Source organism: Natator depressus, chromosome 2 (assembly GCF_965152275.1).
Source record: "Natator depressus isolate rNatDep1 chromosome 2, rNatDep2.hap1, whole genome shotgun sequence".
NCBI lineage: Eukaryota > Metazoa > Chordata > Testudines > Cheloniidae > Natator > Natator depressus.
Window position 1 is genome coordinate 218,869,376 of NC_134235.1, and position 24,089 is coordinate 218,893,464.

Below are 24,089 nucleotides of genomic sequence, written 5' to 3' on the forward strand. Positions count from 1 at the left end.
ATCCCCAACAGGGATTGTGTGAACAAGTTTAGCTCTGCCCCTCAAAGTGGGTTAGTCTCCCTTAACTGGTGGAAGAATCCAGACAAGGTGTGTTCAGGGGTTCCTTTCAAACATTGTCTTCTTGCCGTTACAATTGTTTTGGACATGTTCCTCTTCATATAGGGAGTTCACCTACAGGATCACGCAGTACAGAGAAGGTGGACCACATAGGAGTCCACCGTTCACATCAACATTCTATACCCAATGACCTTAGTAGACATTTCACATGGGATCACAAGTGGGAACTCGACAAATCCATACTCAGAAAGATATTTCTCTCACCTGGGATTTTCCAGCGATAGATCTCTTTGCCATTGTTGCCAGCTGAAGATTCATGAACTTCTGCTCAAGGGGAGGTCTGGGTCATCATTCTTTGTGGGATGACTTTCTCCTCTTCTGGTCGAAGAATCTTCTGTATGTCTTTCTTCCAGCGCTGCTAATCCTCAGGGACCTGAACAAAATCAGACAGGACAGAGCCACAGGCATTTTGATTGCACCAACCTGGCCAAGATAAGTATGGTTCCCTTATATCCTTCACCGCTCCTCTCAAATGGCTATCAATCTACCATTGATGCCCAGCCTTCTATTGTGGGACGGGGGAACATTCTTCACCCCTATCTCAAAACTCTGACTCAAAGCCTGCTACCTGGATGGGTTGTCAGAGGTAGAGCTCTCCTGTTCTGGGGAGGTGCAAGAGGTCCTGCTCAACAATAGAAGGGAATCCACCAGGAAAACTTACCTTCAGAAATGAAAAAGATTTTACCATTGGTGCACGCACCAACACCTGTCTCCCATCTCGGAAGTTTTAGAATACTTTAGAGTACATGGAAGAAAGGGAGGTCTCTCATTGAGCTCCACTGAAGTCCGTCTGACAGCCACCACAATGTTTCATTCGCCTGTAGAAAAGTCCTGTGTGTTTTCTCACCTCGGAACTTCTGGATTTATCAAATAGTTATCAAACCTTTTCCCACATGTCAGGGAGCCCACCCCAACCCGGATCTTGAACCTAGTTCTCAATTTGACAAAACCTCCCTTTAAACCAACAGCTACCTGTATGCTTTTACACCTTTCTAGGAAAATGCCTTTGTGAGCTAGGGGCTTTGATGGCTGACCCTCCTGTACTGTTTTCTTCAAAGATGATGTGTCGCTCTGGCTACATCTACAGTTCCTACCTAAAGTCAGTTCAGACTTTCATATAAATCGGACTATTCAACTCCCCTATTTTATCCTAAACCCTATCAAACTAGGGAAGATGCTGCCCTCCATGCTTTGGAATATTAGGGAGGTAATAAGAAAAGGAGTACTTGTGGCACCTTAGAGACTATCAAATTTATTAGAGCATAAGCTTTTGTGAGCTACAGCTCACTTCATCGGGTGCATTCAGTGGAAAATACAGTGGGGAGATTTATATACATAGAAAACATGAAACAATGGGTGTTACCATACACACTGTAACGAGAGCGATCACTTAAGATGAGCTATTACCAGCAGGAGAGCGGGGGTGGGGGAAGGTAATGGCATGCTATTTGGACAGGACTAAACCTTTTTGAACTTCTGAAGCTATTTGTATCTCTTGCAGACAGAACTTAAGGTACACCAGTGTCTACCGAGAGACTTTCTAACTGGGTTTCCACTTTATTTTCTCATGCTAAGAAGTCACTAACATGCCATGCCTATTCAAGATTAAGGCTATGTTTTAGTCACGAGTATTTTTAGTAAAAATCACGGACAAGTCACGGGCAGTTAAAAAAAAAAAAATTCACAGCCCGTGACCTGTCCATGACTTTTACTAAAAATACCTGTGACTAAAACTTGGGGGGGAGGGGAGGGGGCTGCCCGGAGCCCCCACAGGTGCTGGGGGAGGGTGGCCCAGGTGCTGGTGGGGGCAGGTGGCAGCATGAGGCCTGGGACCCCTGTTGGTGCTGGGCAGCAGTGTGCGGCCCAGGACCCCTGCTGGTGCTGGGAGGGGGCAGGCAGTGGCCCGAAACCCCCATTGGTGCTGGGAGGAGGGATTGGCAGGGGGCCGGTAGGCTCCCTGCCTGGCTCTGCACCTCCCCTCCCCCCAGCAGCAGCAGCAGCAGAGTTTGGGTGTGGGAGGGGGTAGGGGATTGGGGCACAGGACGAGGTGAGGTGGATTCTGGGCGGCGCTTACCTGGGGGGCTCCCCGGAAGTGGCGACATACCCCTCACTCAGCTGCTAGGCGGAGGCGTGGTCAGGCAGCTCTGTGCGCTGCCTCTGCCTGCAGGTACCACCCTTGCAGCTTCCATTGGCTGCGGTTCCCGAGACTGGAACCACGGGGCCCAAACTGCAGCAGCGGCCATTGCACCTTGCGCAGGGGCTGCCTCGGCTGTCCCTGATCCAGGCACACCAGTCGCTACGGAGGTCAGGGAAAGTCACGGAATCCGTGACCTCCGTGACAAACTCGCAGCCTTACTCATGATCATAGCCCATTTTACCAGATCTCAGTCCATATCCTTTGTCCTGCTAAAAGATTACCCTATAACAGAAATCTGCAAAGCTGCTACATGAACTTCGATCCACACCTCCAGACTGTTGTTATACCCTAGTGAATGCTTCTCAGGCAGATGCTGCCTTTGGTTCTGCAGTTCTAGAAACAGTTCCGGATTGAGTTCTGAAGCTCCCATCTCCTTCAGGGGGCACTGCTCAGGAGTCATAGAATCATAGGGTGGGAAGGGACCTCAGGAGGTCACCTAGTCCAACCCCCTGCTCAAAGCAGGACCAATCCCCAATTTTTGCCCCAGATCCCTAAATGGCCCCCTCAAGGATTGAACTCACAACCCTGGGTTTAGCAGGCCAATGCTCAAACCACTGAGCTATCCCTTGAGTGGAGCAGCCATAGGGATGCTACTTGAAGAAGGAGAGATTGCTTACCCTGGACAGTAGCTGGAGTTCTTGGAGATGTGTGTCCCTATGGATGCTCCACTATTCACCCTCCATCCCCTCTGCTACATAGTATTTTATCTCTGTGGGACTTTGCAATGGAGAAGGAACTGAAGGCGGTTCATCTGTTGCACCTGCATATACCCTTGGTATGGGGCACAAGGCTAACTATGGCACATAAATGAACTGAATGGAAACTGCTGCCAAAAATTTCAGAGTGAAGGCACATGCGCAGCTCAAGTGGAGCACCCGTAGAGACACACATCTTGAAGAACTCCAGCTACTGTACAGGGTAAGCAACATCTCCTTCCCAGAATTCAACCACAACCTCATTGGTTAGTCCCCATTACTAAGAAAGAAAGACAGAAAGAAAGTTGGACTATATAGTTTTTCTCTGTGCTGGCTAGAACAAAAGTAGTTGAGTATAATTATATCTATATTCTTTCTCATGGAACAGGTGAAAGTATATCAAATTAGTGAGAACTAATTATTTTTTGTATGTTAAGGAATGTACAAATTTCATATTGTATAGCATAGCCTTTAGTTTCTAATTTGAAGTTTGGCCTAGAAATTTTAATATTTTTACGAATTTTATAGATCTAATGTAAATGACTTTGTCCATCTGATGAAAAATAACTTTTTAAAAAAGAAAACATTTAAAATAAATATTCGTTATATATAGTTTCATTGGGCATTTTTGAAACCAGGAATGGTGAACTATAAAACCTGCCATTCTTCTGAAGGTATTATTAAATTATCAGTGCTTGCTGAACTACAGTAGTAGTGACAATTTCTAATTGTTGTATGTACCAAATTGTGCTAGTTGTCTCTGTTGACCAACATTCAGGTTCTATTGTGAGTTCAGAAGGATTTCGGTGCATCATAAGGGGTAGGAGGGAAAATATGGCTTTTTGCCACTTTTCCATTGACTATCCTTTCCTTGTAATCCTGGGCTTTATATAGTTCTGAAACTGTTCTAGTTTACTCTGACGTTGTATAAACTAAAGATCCTGTTGTGCTGAATGGCTGTGTCTGGCCATTCCCCCTTCTGCCCCCGGCATGATCCCTATTCCAAGGGAGGAGGCGAGCGTTCGTATAGAACTGGCATAGCCAGCTGAAGGTTCCTCCCATAAAGGAGAATCTTTAGCTGCCCATTTAGAGTCATTTTAAGGCTCTTTGCATTGCCAGCACAAAGAAATAAATCAAAGTCAAAGTTTGAATTTTTTTCACGCTGTGTTTTCTTACTAAGATTGTATTTTTGTTTTAGGAAAAAGATTAGAAAACATACGAAAAAAAGTGGAGGAAGTTTTTCTAGAGGCAGCATGGAGACAGCCATCCATTCTTCTGATGGATGATCTTGATCACATTGTTGGAGTTCCTTCTACACCAGAGCATGAGAACAGCCCTGAAGCAGTTCAGAGCTATAGACTTGCATATGGTAATGCTATGCTAACAGCTTCTGGGTATTTTTTTCCTGTTGCTTCTTATGTGTCTGGATAAAAATGTATTATAATTTAGAATTTCTTGTACCTGAATGACAGTTGTCTGGACAGTTCTGTTTTCATCACCCCTGCTTCTGGATCATTCTATGTTGTAAACTGCCACAGTTTACAAGTTCCGGATGAATTTTGAACCATTATTAATATAGATTATTATGCATAAGTAGCATTTGTTTTAACTGAATGTGTGTACCTTTTTTATCTACTTCTTATCTACACACTTCATTGTGTGCAGGTCATCGGTTTGTTTGTTTTTTTAATTTTTACAAACCATAGCCTTTAAGTGAAGAACTGGACAATGCATCCTCCATACGATCTTTTTCTCTAAAGTGCAGCCAACATTAAAATCTCTCCACATAAATGTTTTCAGTACAGGAGACTGAAATAACATAATATGAAATAATCAGCATCAATATATTTTATTATTTTAACTGTGTTAAATTCTGCCCTTGTTGTAGGATTTAAGCTATAACAGATCTTCAATTTTCTAAGCAGTGTCAAAGGGAGATTGCAACTTTTTTAATTAAATTCCTTTTGTGGTTTCTGGAATTCACACTGAGATTAAATTTTCAAAAATGTACACCTAAATTACAAAATGGGTACTTGTATGTACAATTTCAATGTCTTAATGCTTCATTTTTGTTTTATGCACACAACCTTGATACGCAGTTTTAAAAGTTAGCATAAATGATCTGCCTTATTTATATGCTTTATTTTTGTACATGACATCTAGAGATCTAAGTAGTTCAAAACTGCTATTTATCCTAAACTCTTAGTACAATGGCTTGGCACAAAACACAGTTTAACACCTTGGTATTGTGATAAGTCATACAATAAACTATCTAAATTATATTATTATTTCAACTTTTTCCTGACTACGCTGCAGAGTTGGGATTGTAGCTTTCTGCATTTTATTCATTCCAGATACAGCAGCAGAATTCACAATAGAGGAAAATAATCTTTAATATCACAGGGTAGACATCATCAATAACTATACAAGTTTAGTCCTGTGCAAAGCATTTCTGACAGTGTTTCCTTGTTGGAGTAGACTGTGCCTTGAAAAATAAATACATTTGTTTAGATGATAACAGTTCTATAATACATTACAGAAAAGTTAGTGTAGTAGTCGGTGTTATATCTCCAGTACTGTAAAAATACTCAGCATTAATAAATGTATGAAATTTATAATCTTTTATTACTCATGAAACAATGTCTTCTATATCTAGTTCTGAAAGATGTGATAAAAGAAGTTATTTCCATGGGCAGTTTGATTGCATTAATTGCCACAAGCCAATCTGAACATTCTCTGCATCCTTCCCTTGTTTCTGGTCAAGGAACTCATGTATTTCAGTGCTTCAAACATATCCAGCCTCCAGATCAGGTAAATGCAATAATTGAATAACTTGGTCAAAATGTTGGTTGTGACTTCCCTACAGACTTAGATGCTGCACCAAAGAGGTAACAAAAAGGGATAATTTGCTGCTGAAGTTGAGGTAAAACCAAACCAAAAACACAACAACGCTACTGCGGATTTTAAGAGATCTTTTGTGATATTAAATAGCCTATAACTTTTCTATGTTATCTTCAAGGTTCCTTTTTGGAAAAAAAACACAAAGTTATGCCTAGTGGTGAGTCTGTCTCACACCACTCAAATTAACAGACACTTCACCATAATGTATACTTTCCCAAATTGTATTTGGGTTTTAAAATATTTAAAGGGAACTAGTTTTTTTAAATTCAAAAATTTGTTTAATTGAATATATCCTTCTACTCTTAAAAATAGGCTATATTGAAATGGTACAAAAGAAATAGCAATCAATGTATTAAATATAGTGTACTCTAAGGAAAAATAAAAAAGATTTGTATTTTGTACTAGTGTGTGAGAGAATGCCCACAACACTTTGGAATCATACCCAAGTTTATGGTGCTTTTATTGTTCTCCTGTCATAAATGATCCATTTAAAAAATCAAGGACTGCATTCAGATCTCTAAGTGCTGACTTGTGGCAGAAGAAAAGACTTCCCCTGAAAAACTATGTTGTATGACAACTCTATAATCTGAAATTACCTAGACTTGTTTTTTAACCAGTGTCCAAATACAAATAAAAATTTCCAGTATAGGCTTTATTCTATAAGGTAGTTGAGAGTACTCAGCACCTCTCAGGATCAAGCCCTTTATACCTGTGTGAGTTGGTCTGTTTGTTCCTAGGATTTCTCATTCTTCATTTCTGATTTGGAATTTATTCCAGTGTTTGTGATGCAGATATGACTGGGATAGAATAGAAAGATTGATTTCTGAAATGATCATTGCTGGGCTAGAGGTTACCGTGGTCAATTAGTCATTTAGAATTGTAAAGCTGGTGAACTCTTAGAGAAAGTCAGATAAAATATTATTTTTTCTTCAATTTGTGTTAGTATTTTTTATACATTTGGTCAAAAAACTCCTATGTTGCATGAAATGTTGGTAACTGTTTTCATTATCTGAAACATTTGAGTCTTCTAAGCTTAAGGTAATAATTCATATCTGTGAAAAACTATGTATAAATTCACTATACAGTTTTATTTTTCAGGAGCAAAGATGTGAATTACTGCATTCCATAATAGAAAATAAATTGAACTCCGATATAAACAGATTCTATGATCTTGATCTCCAGCATATTGCAAAGGAAACAGAAGGGTTTATAGCTAGAGACTTTACAATGCTAGTGGATCGCGCCATACACTCCTGTGTTTCTAATAAGGGAGCATGCAACAAGGAAGGTATGTGATAGTCACCAAATCTCTACTTTGTTTTAGTTGTACCATATGGCATGTGTGTGCAATAATAATACAGAAGCAAGAAGTTATAGTAAAACTCTCCATACTTTACATTTAAAATGCATTTAACTGTTGTTTAGAAAGTTTTCTTGTCTTTGATATCATATTCATACATTCTTTTTTTCCTCCACCATAAGGGTAAATTGATTTTAACTGGAGTTTGTTTGTTCCCGGGGGTTTTTTCAACAGACTTGAATCTGTCAACCTTAGACTTTCAAAAAGCTTTAAAACATTTTACTCCTTCATCTCTGAGAAATGTTAACCTACACAAACCTAAAGACTTGGGCTGGGACAGGATTGGTGGCTTAAAGGATGTACAGCAAATACTCATGGATACCATCCAGTTACCCACAAAGGTACCCTTTTTCTTTTAAACCAGGAACAGATGCTTCAGTACTTTACAAACCATTGTGTTTCTGGAACTCTGATTAACAATTTTACTTTGTGGAACAGCTACTCTTAGAAAAAATGGACTCTTACAGGTACAGCACAGAACTTGTAGTTCTGGTAGAGGGAGGACTAAGGTGCCTTTAAGCCATTTTTTGCACCCTCCCTTGCCTGAGATGCTCTGAAGGCTTGAGAGGCCTAGAACATAACATAAGCATTCCAGCCCTATGGGCCATAGTGCTGCCCAGAAGCTCTGTGGTATTGCAGCCTTGACCTGGACACATTCCTCCCAACCCCAGGCTTGTCTTCTACTCCTGGACTTGTAAGTTGGTCCTGAGAAGGTAACATTACTACAGCTATCTACAGTGGCTGAACCAGAGGACTCTTCCCTTAGCCGGTTATGGAGCTTTTAGTACCCTTTTACATCAGCCTGGCTCTTTTACCCAATGTAAAGGTACCAGAGTAAGGGTGAGAAACTCACCCTGGAGCTTTTCAAATAAATGGTTTGGAACTTTTATTAATGGGCTACTTTAATATAACCCAATTATAATATAACTGATAATATCAGTTGAGATGAGCCCTTCTGCTGATAATGTGGATGAAGTAAGTAATCCCACAAGAATGTCCATATAAATAAACACTCATCAGAAGCCAATTATTACATAATTACTTATTTGGAAATAGATGTTACTCTTGATGACTCTGTATTTTCAGTATCCAGGATTATTTGCAAACTTGCCGATACGACAGAGGACAGGAATTTTGTTGTATGGTGCTCCTGGAACAGGAAAAACTCTATTAGCAGGTGTAATTGCCCGAGAGAGTGGAATGAATTTTATCAGCATCAAGGTAACAAAGTTTTGATGGTTTATTAGATCTTTGTATTAATGCAAAAAATCCCAACTTAGTTACTTTGTGTGTGTGTGTATGTATAATATATATGCAAAAACAAATACCAAAATAAGAAATTCACATTTAAAATGAAGTCAGTGTCATGACCACAAAGAAACTGTTACAACATTTAATTTTTCTGCTGTGGATAAATACTTACTTAGTCATTGGGCCAGACTGAGAGAGAGAGAGAGAACGAGTGTGTGTGTGTGTGTGTGTGTGTGTGTGTGTGTGAGAGTATGAGTATGATGCTGTAAGTCTAGAGGATGTAAGAGACCCAGGGTCCAGTCTCCCTGCTCCAATCACTCTTTTGTTATTTATCCACAGTGGAACAGGTTCAACAGGAAAGACTGAAGCCCCACCCCCCATCAGGATATCCCATAACTCAGTGGCTAGAGCAGTCTTCTGGGAGGTGGGAGACCCCTGTTCAAATCCTTCCCCCTCCATGAGAGGGGAATATTGAACCTGGCTCTCTCATCTCAGGTGAGTGCTCTAACCACTGGGCTAAAAATTATAAGGCGGACACTGCCAGGGCAATTTTGAATGGGGGCCAATCCAGTAGCCTTGCTTAGCAGCCACCTACTGGGTTGAGCCCTCCACACAAGATAGGTGGGAAAATGCCTTGTCAAGGTTCCTTCCCCACTCTGAACTCTAGGGTATAGATGTGGGGACCTGCATGAAAGACTCCCTAAGCTTATTCTTACCAGCTTAGGTTAAAAACTTCCCCAAGGTACAAACTTTGCATTGTCCTTGAACCCTATCATGCTACCACCAAGCATGTTAAACAAAGAACAGGGAAAGAGCCCACTTGGAGACGTCTTTCCCCAAAATCCCCCCAAGCCCTACACCCCCTATCCTGGGGAAGGCTTGATAAAAATCCTCACCAATTTGTACAGGTGAACACAGACCCAAACCCTTGGATCTTAAGAAAATGAAAAATCAATCAGGTTCTTAGAAGAAGAATTTTAATTAAAGAAAAGGTAAGAGAATCACCTCTGTAAAATCAGGATGGTAAATACCTTACAGGGTAATCAGATTCAAAACATAGAGAATCCCTCTAGGCAAAACCTTAAGTTACAAAAAGACACAAAAACAGGAATATATTTTCCGTTCAGCACAGTGTATTTTACCACCCATTAAACAAAAGGAAATCTAACACATTTCTAGCTAGATTACTTACTAACTTTACAGAAGTTCTGAGTCTGCATTCCTGATTTGTTCCCAGCATAAGCATCACACAGACAGACAGACCCTTTGTTTTCCCCCCACCCCTCCTGATTTGAAAGTATCTTGTCTCCTCATTGGTCATTTTGGTCAGGTGCCAGCGAGGTTATCTTAGCTTTTTAACCCTTTACAGGTGAAAGGGTTTTGCCTCTGGCCAGGAGGGATTTTATAGCACTGTATACAGAAAGGTGGTTACCCTTCCCTTTCTTTTTATGACATGCCTATTTCTATCTTTCCCCAGTTTGTGAATCAGTCTGAGGCTTAGGCGAGAGACAGGTGTCTGGACACCAGTCCACCTGCTCAGAGGCAGAAACATAGGCACAGAGGGAACTTTTATCCTGAAAATTTAGGCACTGAGTGGGTTTGGCAGGAGTTTTGTGAATTGCAGTGAAGCAGAAACTGGGATTTAAGCACCTAAACCCAAGACTTAGATGTGTAAGTACCTTTATGGATCTGGCCCTGGCTATCTAAGCACCACTGAGTGACTGCACACTGTGGCCACACAATGTTATCTCTGAGAGTTTTGTTTGTAATTAATCACTAAGTATTTTTTTAGAAAATTTTATGTAGTCTTAATTTCTTCTTCTTTATAAAACTATTCTAACTCAGTGGGTAATGCAGCTGGCCAGAATAGTTTAAATGTATCTTCAGAACACAATCCACAGACTTGTGATACTGTAACACATTTCCCTTTTATAGCAGGAAGACAGAGAGTGACTGAAATTAGCACTACCTGGCACAGTTTATCTAGTTTTTTGACTCACCTGGGAACCACTTCTTGCCCATTACTTTGAAATTCTCTAGTGCATAAATAACCCACCTTGTTAATAGATTCCACAGTGATATGGAATTAAGAAAAACCACAACTCCTGAGTATTCTCATTTTGCTATTTTACAGGGACCAGAGCTCCTCAGTAAATATATTGGAGCAAGTGAGCAAGCTATTCGAGATGTCTTTAACAGGTTGGTTCTCTAAGAATAAATTTTGTTGTAAATAGATTCCACTTTCATGGTTGATGCTAAAAATAATTATTTGAATTTCCTGGTCAGCAGTCTGAAGGAGCAGGCTTAATGGGTCTTGATCATTAGGTCTGAAATAGCTAGACCTGCTGAAACCACATGTTAAAATCCTGACAGGGTCAACTTAACCTTCATTCTTCATAATTTGATAAATTGTGTTCCTTGTAGTTTATTGTGTAGGTGGCCTTCGGGTAAGACTTCACAAACTGAGACCCTGTTTGCTTGTATTGACATTAAAGTTTCCATAGTAGTTTAACAGCATAATTGTGAACTTCAGAAGGAAATAGAAATAAGTACAAAATAAAGTATAAAATATTAATGGTAGTTAACTGGAAATCCTGTTCTTCAAAGCAGCTCATTTCCACAGGAAACCATCATAGTTGCTGCCTTCTATAATTAAATGTAACTATATTAGGACTTGTCTACATCGGGGTGCTGAACCTACAGCCCGTGGGCCATACACAACCTACCAGAGCATTTCATAAGGCCCACTGTCTGCTTCCACATAATATACTAACGGCCAATTCATTAGCGTTTTGTCGTCATGTTTACATCATTTTAGTTTACACAAGTGTATAAATAGACAATACTGTACATAGGTTGTTTCTATCTAAAAACATACAAAACAAGCTGAACTGAAAATATAAAACCAATACTGGTGATTTTAAATCTTATTCAAATACGTAGAATCTGTTTGGCCCTTTCAAGATTGTGCTTAGGTTACTCCTGGGGGAATTCTGTACCACTACACGTGTGCATAATTAATGAGCCTCACACAGTTTTTATTTTTTGTGCAGAAAAAAGCTTCTGCTGGAATGTTGCTGCAGTTCCACCTTTTTTCTCACCAGATGGTGCTATGACAATAGAACACAGCAACCGCTCCCAGCCTGCTAGGGAAGAGAAAGAGCCTGCCTTCTTTCCAGCGCCTGTCAGGCCACGTCAGGAGACAGGGGCTATGGAGAGACAGAGTGCAGCTGCTGGGGGGGGGTCAGACAGGCTCATAAGGGCGAGTGGGGGAGGACAGACTGGGGCTGAATGGGAGTGGAGGCCCGGGGCCACAGGGGGAGGCAGGTGCAGAGCTACATGGGCAGAGCGGGAGGGGGTGCAGAGCTACAGGGGAAAGAGGCTGGCTGAGTGGGGGCCCAGAGACACAGGAACAGGGGGGTGTCTGAGTGGGGTGGAGGGACACGTGGACAGGGGATGCAAGGACACATAGGGAGAGGGCAGATGTGCCTGACTGAATGGGAGAAGCTAAGGGTCAGCCAGGGTCTGCATGGGGGAAGCTCCCTAACAGTCCCTCCCCGCCCCTCAAAAAAACCTGTTCCATACTTTTCCCGCTCATACCCAACAAACCTCCAGGTTCACACCCAGACTCCTTCCCAGCAATTACTTCCCTCTCCCTCAGCTCCTCTATTACCTCCCTGACTCTGAGGGATGTGGAAAATATGGTTCTGTATTGAAGTTTAAATGAATTATTACTCAGAGTTCTATATTAATATGCCTAGTAAAGAATCTATTTGTCAAAAAACATTTTCTGAATCTTTTTTTATTGCCTGTATTGTTACAGGCATACTTGCTGACAGGTATTTTGAAATAAATGACCAAAAATAATTGAAACCAGTGTGATTATATTGTGTTATTTTGACAAGTAAAATATGCAGAATTTGAAAATATTATGCGCAGAATTTTTAATTTTTTGGCACAGAATTTCCCCAGGAGTATTAGGTTTATATGGCCCTCCTGTGTAATAAGGTTGCACATGACTGGCCTGCATGAACACTGAGTTCATGGCAAGCTGGGATATAAATCTACCGTGCAATAGCCTGCCACACACTAAGGCTTATCTTCACAAACATTTAGACTGTGGCTAGCTGTGGTGTGAATCTACCCCACGCTAGTCTGCCAGGGTCTAACAGTTCAGGCATAAATAGTTTGTTAGAGCACTTTGATCTAGTCCTCTTTGAAACAGGACTAGATCAAAGTGCATTAGCAGATTTTTAATGTGCATCAGCTGGGTCCACATGAACAGTTAGACTGGGCAGATAGTGCACGCCAGATTCACACAGCAGCTTGCTGTAAACTAAATGTTTGTATAGACAAGCTCTTAGCATCCGTGTCAACCCTGCTGCTGCACACTAGAAGTTCCCTTCTGTGCTTCAGTCTATTCCTTTTCAAAGCAGGGTAGATCAAATACTACAGAACTTTTAGTGCATGGTAGTAGGATCCCCTCTAGCACAGGGTAGATTTACACCCCAGCTTACTACAAATAAGTGTGTTTTGTGCAGACAAGTCCTTACAAACAGAACACATATTTCACATCTCTAAGCAGATTTATTTTACTTAGCTCAAACCTAAGCAGAACTGAAGGATTGTATTTTGTTCCAGAGCACAGGCAGCCAAGCCTTGTATAGTTTTCTTTGATGAGTTTGATTCCATTGCCCCTCGACGAGGTCATGATAATACTGGAGTGACAGACCGAGTGGTTAACCAACTGTTGACTCAGCTAGATGGAGTAGAAGGCTTACAAGGTAAATAATTTAGCTGTCTTTTTTTTTTTTTTTTTTTTTTTTTTTTAAAGGCATGAGTTCAACACATTAATGATAATCTCTTACTTTTTCTAAGGGGTTTATGTGTTGGCTGCTACTAGTCGTCCTGATTTGATTGACCCTGCTCTGTTGAGGCCAGGTCGACTGGATAAATGCCTGTACTGTCCTCCTCCTGATCAGGTGAAGAAACACTATACTGCACCATATATGAAAGGGAAAAAAAATTCAGAATAATGAGCAGGATTCTCCACTGCCTTGTACTTTGTGTAGTCATGTACACCTGAACAAAGTGGACTTGATTCACCATTGCATAACTTCAGTTTTACACCTGTGTAACTTTACTAATTTCTATGGAATTGCACTGTTGTAAAACTGGAGTAATGCAGAGTGGATCAGATGCAATGAATGTAAAATGGCGATAAAACATGACCAAATCAGAGTTATGGAGTTTTACGCCCGCTTTGCACTATGTAATTGACTATGCAGTGTTCAAGCAGTATAGAATCAGGCCCAGTATTCTTAGGTCTTGTATTTGTAGAAAGAATGTAGCCCTTCAGATGTTTGTAATCCCATTTAGGAGACAGCCATATTCAATTTGATTTGACTGATAGTGTTAGTGTTTGTTTTCTCCAGATATTCTTCCATTGTTTTCCACAGATGTAGGACCAATCAGGATCTTGTGGCTAAAGCCCTCATAAAAGGGGCTTTGCTTACAGGAAATACATAGGAGCAGGGATTGTGGAGATTGAAATTTGTCATTTCCATCTGCCAACAGGGCCCAGGTCACCATTTCACCTGCTGTTGCAGGGCATAATGAGGAGTAGAGTACATGGCCTTTTGCTTCCCCATGCAAATTAGTGACCCAGTGTTTTCCAGAGCAGGTAGGCATGGAGTCCAGCTGTTTGGGCTTTCCATTACCTGGCCTCCATGCAATGGAAACATATTTCATCAGCATTTGGACAATTATGTACTGATGTAAATGGAAGGACTTTCAGTGACTTCAGTGGGTTTTGGATCAGGGCAGCAGAGATTGCAGGATTTGTCTCTTTGATTGCCCCTAATTATAATGGCAAATATTCATTAGCAATTTACATGGCAAGTTTAACAGATATCACCCCATTTCATTCTCACATGTACAAAGATAATCCCATGCACTAAAAATGCAAACACATTCTATCCAAATATTTTTCATTGCTATTTCCATGGGACAAAAAAATGAGCTCTTCAGTCCAGCAGGGTTATTTCCTTTGTCTGGACACTTCTCTTCTTATGTTTAGAAAGGTGAAAACTGGTAAAAAGGCAAATCCAGTTATATTTACAAAATGTGTATGAGAGTTCACCTTTTAATGGTGTATTTAAAAATCTTGGATATTGATAATATAATTAGAGAATGCTCTCAGAGAATTCATGGCTCACTGGATATTTTGTTTGGCAGCATTTTTCTTAGAAAAATTAAGTGAAAGTAGTAATGAGCATATGCTTGTATTTGAAAATAGATTGTGCAGTATTTCCATATATGTACTATTTTAATGATATGAGTATCCCCTTCCAAAACAAACATTTCTGCAGATTAGTTTGACCACTTGAGAAAGTGCTTGAGAGAATTACTGTCAAAGTACTGAATAGCAGTTAGAAGCAGGAAACAGATGACTTTACCTTTTTTTCTTTTTAGACTTCTCGTTTTGAAATCCTAAAAGCCCTCAGTCATTCTCTGCCTTTGGCAAATGATGTGGACTTTCAGCATTTGGCAGCAAAAACAGAGCACTTCACAGGAGCTGATCTAAAAGCTTTACTGTACAATGCCCAGTTAGAAGCAATACATGCTAGCTTGGGTTCAAGTTTACCACAAGTAAGTGCACTTAAAGTATTTAAAGGATTTCCTTAATTACTGCGTTGTGTTACAGATATATTTTAGAGAGGTTAACTTTAACCAAAAGAGATTTCTGCCACTTTTGCCAAAATTATATTTAAATAAAATGTCTCCTTTTCCTATAATTTCTGTGATCTGTAAACTCTGAAAGATAGTTTAAAACTTATTCTATATTTGTAGCTTATTAAAATTTTAATAATTTCCCTGTGACAAAATTAGTTTAATTTTTTAAAGTATTTTTGCCATTTAGAAAAGATGTTGAATTGATTTGTTTTGGTCTGAACCCATGCATATTGAATGAGAGAAGTGACAAGACAGAACCCAGTAACCCCTCACATGAGTGTCCTTAGGGTCAGTGAGCAATTTCCCAATGTTAGGGTATTAAAAGGAGTTGACATACCTAATAATATCAGCATGGACACCTGATAATTCTTCCTTGAGTAGTGTTCCCATGGGTGCTCCACTTCAGGTGTGCTCATGCCCCTTTAATCAGAGTATTTTGGTAGTAGTGTCTCTTTGGCCCATGCATGCATCATATAATTCCTCATGCCCCACTCTGAGGCTATATAGGAGTGCACGGGCAAGCCACTCTCCATGCCTTCCTTTCAAAGTTGCTTAGCCTAGGTACCCTTCTTTAGTTATTATATTTACATTTTATTTAATAATTTAGGGTGACTTTTGATCTCTTTCCTCATTGGGGAGTGGGACTTTCCCCTGTTAGATTCTGTTGTCTTGGGGTAGGCCAGGCTCTCTGGGCTTCAAGTGGTGCATTTCTTGCTGGGAGGCCATCCCGGTCAGTGATGGGCATTCTTGTTGTGTCCACTGCTTGGTCGAATCTCATATCCCTGAGAGTGCTCCAACTGCTCCATCTTTAAGGGCAGGATAAGAAAAAATCGGGAGCTAAAACTGAGATTCTTAATAATGGAGAGTTCCCTCCAACAAGCCTCAGCTCCAGGCCAGGAGACCCCACCGGATATTGGCTGCTGAGTGAACACAAGGCCCTGTCAACTTCAACACATTTACCTAGGTCTACCCAAGGTAAATCCACTGAGAAAACCCATAGAAAATTAAGTCAATCTCCACAGAAAGAGTCCACTTCAAAAATACCTCAGTTCCCATGGATCGAGGCTGCTTTGGAGACCTCATGTCCCACTCTGGGTACAGTTGAGGCACCAGAGGCTCTCCATATCAATCCTATGCCTGGGGCTCCAGGCTAAGCAGAGAAAAAGGCCAGCAAGCATGCCTAAGTACCAAAACCTTCAGTGCTGCACAAGCAGGACACTACATCATCAAAGCATTCCACCTCTAAGAGAACAGTTCCATGACTTCTTCGGTTCCGTCTGTATCTAAGTTGGCCACTAAGACAACTTCAGTACTGGGAAGATGTCATGCCTCTCATATGGTCTCGGCACCCCCTAATATCACCTCATCAGTACCATCTACTTTGACAAGAGTGGACTTGCCAGAGCAGCATATACCCTCGGTACTGACAACGGAATGGGGCCCCGCTCTTCAAACCTACCCGCTACAACAGAAGTTCAGATTCTCAAAGAATCTACTGGTTTTCCAGGAGCTGGAGTCTCCCTTGTTAGTCAGTACTGCAACGGTATCAGTACCGCAACAAGCACGGTCACCAAGGTGAGACCTTTCCCTGGTGCCACGTGGCTCTCCAACACATTCAGAGAGTGCTGAGGCCCCCCTCTTGAAGAGCAGGAATTTTCCTTTCATTCAAATAGTTTTATCCAAGATTCCCTGACACTTCAGACGAGATTTCCATCCTGACACTTTTGATGAGAGGGATTTGCACCAAAGATGGGCCTGTGTTCCCCTGACCTGGTTCAAGCACCGATGAATGTCACTCAGATGCCTTTTGACCCTCCCCATTGGCCATACTGGGATTTTTGGGCTGTGTATCATCCACAATTTTCCCATGCCCCTTTTCTCTCTTGCGGGGAATACGCTCCTACTCCAATTGCTCCTCCTTCGTTATCTCTGGAACAAAAATCCTTTGAGGAGCAGGAGGCCAGGACACTTAAAGAGGTTACTCCACAAGCAAATATTCATTTTTCCCAGATGAAGCAATTATGTCTTCCTCACCAACTGTGGCTGATGACTTCAGATACTTCCAAGAGTTAATGAAACGCATTATGGATTCCCTCCAGATTCCCCTAGAGGAGGTCAGGGAGCCACAGCATAAGCTCTTGGACATCCTCCAATGGATCCCTCTACCTGAGTTGTCCTGCCTATTAATGAGACCCTGTCTGATTTTGCCAAATCCATCTGTCAGACCCCTGCAACAATTCCACCAACATGTAAACAGGACAATAAAAAATATTATGTTCCAGCTAAAGACTCTGAATTTCTGAAAAAAGAAAAGGAGTACTTGTGGCACCTTAGAGACTAACCAATTTATTTGAGCATAAGCTTTCGTGAGCTACAGCTCACTTCATCGGATGCAACAGACTAACACGGCTGTTACTCTGAAATCTGTATTTCTGTTTACCCATCTGACACTGATCTCCTTGGTTGTAGAGTCAGTGAACAAATATGACAGACAACATCATGCAAAGGCCACACCATGTGATGAGGATGATCTATTCAGCAGAAAGACCTACTCATCCACAACACTTTAATTTAGGATCGAGAACTGTCAAGCTCTCATGACTAAATGCAATCATTCAAATTACCACCTTTTATTGAGCATCTGCCAGCTGATCAGTGTGACCAGTTTCAGGTTGCTATTAATGAGGTTCAGCTGTTAGCTACAAGCCTTTTTGGACACAGCCTACACTGCCGCTCTATCCATCTCTATGGCAGTAGTCATGCATAGGGATTCCACTCTGGATTCCCAGTTGAGGACCTTCCCTTTGATGACTTCAAACTGTTCACTGAGTCCACTGGTGAATCACTGAATACCTGTAAGGATTCCAGAGCTACACTGCAATCCCTTGGGATTTACATACCTACAGACAAATTTAGTAGATTCCAAACCACTCAAAGATCCTACCCTGCTTCATTCTCAGGATTGCAGAGACCATATGAAACCACCCAGGAAAAAGTCGAGGGTCCTGAGAAAGAGACCGCCTGATCCCTCTGCACCTGCTACTGAAACAGCATAATCTAAGCATCAGTTTTAACGGGCTGGTTGAAGACCCGGAACTATTCCCCAACACCAAGCTGTATATATACCATTGTACCCTCCTTCTACTCTTTTGGAATCTCTCTCCCACTTTCTTTCTGCATAGGAGAGAACCACATCAGACAAATGGGTCCTGGAGGTTATAAGATCAGGGCACACTATCCATTTTACTTCCCTCCCCTACACCCACTCCATTCCCTATCGCTCTTCATTGACCCCTCTCACAAGCACCTCTTAAAGCCAGAAGTGGATCTGCAAACAGATGCTGTAGAACTACAAGGAGTCCAGTGGCACCTTTAAAGACTAACAGATTTATTTGGGCATAAGCTTTTGTGGTTAAAAAAACACTTCTTCAGATACAAGATGTTTTTGTGGATACAGACTAACACAGATACCCCTCTGATAATTGGCTGTAGACTAGTTTCTATTCTGCACAGAGGGAAGGGGTTTTATTCCAGCTACTTTCTGGTCCCAAAAAAGAATGGAGGATGGAGACCAATTTTGGATCTAAGACTCCTAAACAACTTTGTCAAGTCTCAAAAATTCAGATGGTTTCTCTTGTAGCTAAATTCCATCATTACAGCCAGGGGATTGGTTTTTAGCCTTCAACCTTCACGTTGCTTATTTTCGTATCACAACTCACCCATCTCACAAAGATTTGAAATAGGGCAGTAAGTAGCCCCATTGTCAACATCAAGTGATGGTTTATTGAGGAAAAGGCATTCACAAACATCTTTAAAATTTAGCATCTTTTCCTCTTAATAGAAACCTTGACAAACACCACTAATAATGGACCTGTTACTTTCCAGCAGTCTTTCATCAGCCCGGAAGGATATGGTACAGTACAGGTTGTGTCTGAAGTTCTGCTAACATCTTATATGCTTAGTGAGTGACACAGGACACAAAACAATGAAATAAGACATTATATTTATCTCCCCAAATTATTGCTCTTCTGTCTGCTACGGAAGCAAAAAGTTCCGGCTAAATCTGAAGAATTTTCTCTGCAAAATAGTTAGAAATTTCCTCACAGTGGAGGACGGATTGCTAGAATCAGCAACCAAGCAGAAATAACCCAAATTAAATTGTTTGTTAAATATCAATTTTAAATGAAATAGCAAATTGCTGTTACGTGTAAATAAATTTAAAGCCTCTGGCAATGGGTCTCATTTTGTTCTTGTTTTGTTCCAGGATATCGGTTCTAGCTCAGACAGTGACCTCAGTCTCTCTTCTATGGTTTTCTTAAACCATAGCAGTGGTTCAGATGATTCAGCAGGAGATGTAGAAGGAGGGTTGGAGCAGTCTCTTATTTCCCTAGAGATGTCCGAGTTGTTTCCTGAAGATTCAAGGTCCAACATTTATCGTCTATACTTTGGAAGCTCCTATGAATCAGAGCTAGGAAATGGAACTCCTTCAGAACTGGTAATTTGTCTCTTTTTCTATAATTGACATTTATTCTAAACTTTTTTAGGGGGGCAATATAAAAATATACAAATTACGATATTTTGTGTATGAAAACAGATACTGTGAATTTAGAAGACAGGAACAGTTACAGTGCTTTTACTTCTCTGCAATTTGACAGTGTCTTAGACCAAGATATTTTATAATTAAGTAAACCACGTCCTAACTAGTTCTTTTTATGTAACCTATGTGTTTTTCCCCCAAAAAAATCCTCCCAAAGTAACCGAGACTGAATAGTACCATATTACAGAACCATTTCAGTCAGCATAGAGTGCTGGAGAGCCAAGTCACAATCAGAATGCTGAGAATGCCAGCACCTGGAATGTGGCAGTTTCCAATAAGCTATTCCATCAGTGCAGTACTTTTGGCCAAATGGGTTGCTTCTGTGGAGTAAGAAAATTTTAGCTGCAGTTATTGATTGGACTTAAGGACCAGAATTTCTATAGTTTTGTTGCCACTGCTGTTAAACAAGTCACCTAAGGAATTTATTCCTTTATCCCTTTATTTGTGCCAGACTCAGGATTTCACCATAATGGGACTTTAGCAACCATGAATGGGTAACTTATTTTATTAATCCTGGTCCTACTGATGCCATATATCTATGGGCTAGTTTGTTATTATTCACATCAGACACACATGAACAGGTTCAACATGTAGTGAAAACCAAAGAACAGAAATTATAAAAAACATTGAGAATATACTTAAGAACTTATGTGATGCAGTGAACAAATGAAAACATAAATTTAATTTTTGAAACGGGATCTGGCATCTTTATGAAATGCATGGATTTTATAAAAAATATTTTAAATCTTGAAAAACTTTTTTTAGGCTAAAGCACCTCTTACTGATAAAATCTTTTTTTTCCCCTTATCTTCCAGTTGGCTCTAGGTAATAGGGGTTTTCTAAAAGTCTATTAGAGGTCTTTGTACAGGAAATAAATATTAATCATTTTGAAGAAAGCTTGGTGATCTGAAACTGTAACAACCTGTTGTCAGGCTGAAATCCTAACTGGCTAAACAACTTTCCTTTAAATTCCTACTAAATCATTTAGTGACATTATAATTCAGGTAGCCACTTCTTCCCAACAAGTATAGCTAGATTCTCAGAGGAGGCATAGTTCTTTGGCAGCTCTTTGCTTCCATTCATTCAAGGTCACTTGAGGTATAGTTTTAATTGCGTTACCATCGAAGTAATAATATAATCTTATAACAAAGCTTGGCCAGTAATATTCAAAGCAGTTTTCTCTATTTTTAACCTTATGGAATACATTTTGTTTATATTTACTGAAATTATAAAACCCCTCAAAATAACTTTGTTTACCATGCCTCTTTCAAATACAGTAGAGCAAGTATTATACTACTTGCAGTAATCCCACAAGATCTAGGTATAAATTGCATCATGGAAAATTAATATCAAGTATTTAGAAATAGCTTATAAATATAAGTCAGCTAGTCAGTAGAATAAATTGCAAAAGGCAGCTGTACAATTACTTGAGGTATTCAAAGATAGACTTGCCACAAGGCTAAACTTGACAGCTGCCTGTTAAGGGTGGTTTAGAGATAATAAATTCAATCCTGCTATGATACAGGGAATGCATTGACATGATACACTAGAGGACCCTTCCAATCCAAATGAGTCTGTTCCAGATTTTGGAAGAAGTTTTGACTTGAGGGAGTTCAAATATTTTCCCAAAACACAAAGAAAAATCTTTTTTTTTGTTTAGTTTTACTTTTTATTATGTCAAAGTTACAATAAGACATTAACATACTTCATTGTACATTACTTATTAGTTATTCAGGATCAGGTTAATATTCAAAGAATCTAGCTAAAGATTCTGGCTTGCTGGCTGAGGAGCCATTTTCCTCTGAGTATGCTAAAAAGGGAGACCAAATTTCTAAATACCTATCCTCTTTTTTATGCTTCTCTTGTATACGTACTTGATGCAAAAACTTTTCCATTATAAAGAGACTCCATATTTTACTATACCACAATCCCATAGGAGAAGTCACTTTTTTCCAATAACATGCAATACAAAATCCTGCTAACAATAAAAAAGAATGAATTTGTCATTCTGTTTCAAATGTTTACTGGTGCATTAAGTTAGCAGGTCAGAGAATTCCTGGGAAGCTGGCATTTTGTTATAAGATGAATTTCTTTAATAATTTCCTCCCAAAATCATCTTATTCCTGAGTGCCACTGCCACGTGTCCCCCTTTCTCCACATCTCCTCCAGCTAAGTGCATTCCTAGTGTAAAAATACAATGGATCTTAACTGGAGTCAAATGCCATCTATACAGTAATTTATTTTTAAAAAATTATTTTTGAGCTACACATTGAAAATGTATATCCCATTTCTCATACAGAGACACACTCATCTAGATCAATTTTTGTCCAAATTCATCTCCCATCTTTTATTTTCTCTGTTTTAAATCTTGTGATAATTCTGTCTTTGATTTACCTTAATCTCTTTAATTGCAATATTTGTTTATTGCAAAAGTTTATTTGGTTTCACCTTTGATTTTTTCACTTTGTGTAGTGCCTATTGTTTTAGTATAATAAAGGTTGACTAGAGGCTTCAGTGTTTACCCTCTAAAACAGTTGTTCTCAACCTTTTTGGGCTCAGGACCCATTTGTAAATGTTTATGGCCTGTCACGACCCAGTAATATAGTCTGGAGGTGGAGGCCCTGGGGAAGGGGGTGGCGGATTGGGTCTGCCCAGCACTCACCCCACGGTGGTGACTTCTGCAACTCCTGTGTTGTGGGGCTGGCTGGGCTTGGCTATCGGCTCTGGGCATTGCAGCTTCCATGGTTGCAGCATCACTCAGGTTTGGCCCCGCTCCCTGACTGGACCAAGTTTATGTGAGTGGAGTTGTGACCTGGCTCATGGGGTTGCAGTGCCACTCGCTCAAATTTGGCCTACCTTGGGCTCCTGTTATCATGACAGCTGGGCCAAACCTGAGTGGCGCTGGGAGCCCAGAGGTTACGGTGCCTACAGCAGGGAGGTGAGCCCAGCCAGCCCTATGGACCAGGAGCCACAGGAGCTGCCACGCGACCCTTTGAAACATTCTGGTGACCCAGTTTGGGGTCCCGACCCTCGGCTTGAGAAACCCTGCTCTAAAATATGGCTGAGTGACTGAGAAATTTTCTAGAAGAAGTCCCCAAGTCTATTTATCCAAAAGTTTTTTCTTTATCTGTTGGTTTCTGGACAATCCAGTCTGTGTTTCTCTGTGGGGTGCAGAAGGTGGCTTCAAAGGGTGATAACAGATCGAGTACATAAGTATCCCCTCCCTACTAGAGAAGGTATATACAATGCCACAACAATACATACACAATTGCATTTTTAACACAATGTATTCCAAAGGTATTAACCCTCATTCAGTAAGGTTTAACTTAATTCAATAAAGTTTTATCTTAATTCCATAAGGTTCGTTCAGGATATTAGTCTCTCACAATAGTGTATAAAATTTGTTATCAAAAGTTTAAATCCTGGTGGATGGGTATCCAAAGTATTGATACCAAGAGAAAGTTCAAACCTTAGATGTGGAATTTTTATTATGCCCAGTGGTCTTCCAGGTATCAGAACCCACTTTAGCCAGCCTTTTTTGCACCTAGCATTCAGACTGGATTCTCAGGCAATCCCTCATGTCATTTATTCTTAAAGTAGAATTTAGCTCAATTCTACTTCACCATCTTACTCATGGAGAGCTGCAAACAAAATTATTTTCTTTGAGACAAGATATTGGGACAAATGCCTTCATCCAGGACCATTGTCACTGCAGCTCTACAGTTCAGCTAGTTTGGTGCACTGTGTGTTCATCTCCTCTCTGATGTGTTTTATATTTACTTATATTAGAATGTAAGGCCTTTGGATAAGGGGCTATATTTTTGCATAAGTCTGCAATACAGTATGCACACCTATAATGCTATATAATTAATTGTGCCTGGCATTCTTCAGTAACCGTGACTAAGACTATATCTTTGTCACAAACTTTTTTTTAACACAAAAACATGAATTTAAGGTTTTATTAGCAACAAGTAATGATCTTATAACTTTCCGAGTAAAACTCCTATATGATTTTTTTTTCCATAAACTTGGCTCTATATGTAACTGGATAACCTGATTTTTTTTTAAACAATTATCAGTAAGCAGCTTAAAATATTTTAAATTACAAAATAAAGTGATCTGTTGACTTTGCTCTTCTTTAAAACAAAATAAATTTGCGTCTTTTTTTTTTTTTTCCTTGACAACCATCCAGTCTTAACCATGAGATTACAGAATGCTCTTAAAGGTATAGGGATT

General features: G+C 40.2%; 1 protein-coding gene across 2 annotated transcripts in view; it reads left to right on the forward strand.

Moving 5' to 3' along the window:
* The window catches only part of PEX1 (peroxisomal biogenesis factor 1), a 63,415-nt gene that overhangs the window by 22,860 nt on the left and 16,466 nt on the right, over positions 1-24,089 (forward strand). For both annotated transcript variants that reach the window (XM_074945922.1, XM_074945923.1), the window contains exons 12-21: positions 4,208-4,378; positions 5,666-5,820; positions 7,009-7,198; positions 7,445-7,611; positions 8,357-8,491; positions 10,656-10,720; positions 13,163-13,305; positions 13,400-13,503; positions 14,996-15,172; positions 19,521-19,751. In XM_074945922.1, coding sequence (XP_074802023.1) covers positions 4,208-4,378; positions 5,666-5,820; positions 7,009-7,198; positions 7,445-7,611; positions 8,357-8,491; positions 10,656-10,720; positions 13,163-13,305; positions 13,400-13,503; positions 14,996-15,172; positions 19,521-19,751 — 1,538 coding nt within the window. The remainder of the gene's footprint in view (positions 1-4,207; positions 4,379-5,665; positions 5,821-7,008; positions 7,199-7,444; positions 7,612-8,356; positions 8,492-10,655; positions 10,721-13,162; positions 13,306-13,399; positions 13,504-14,995; positions 15,173-19,520; positions 19,752-24,089) is intronic.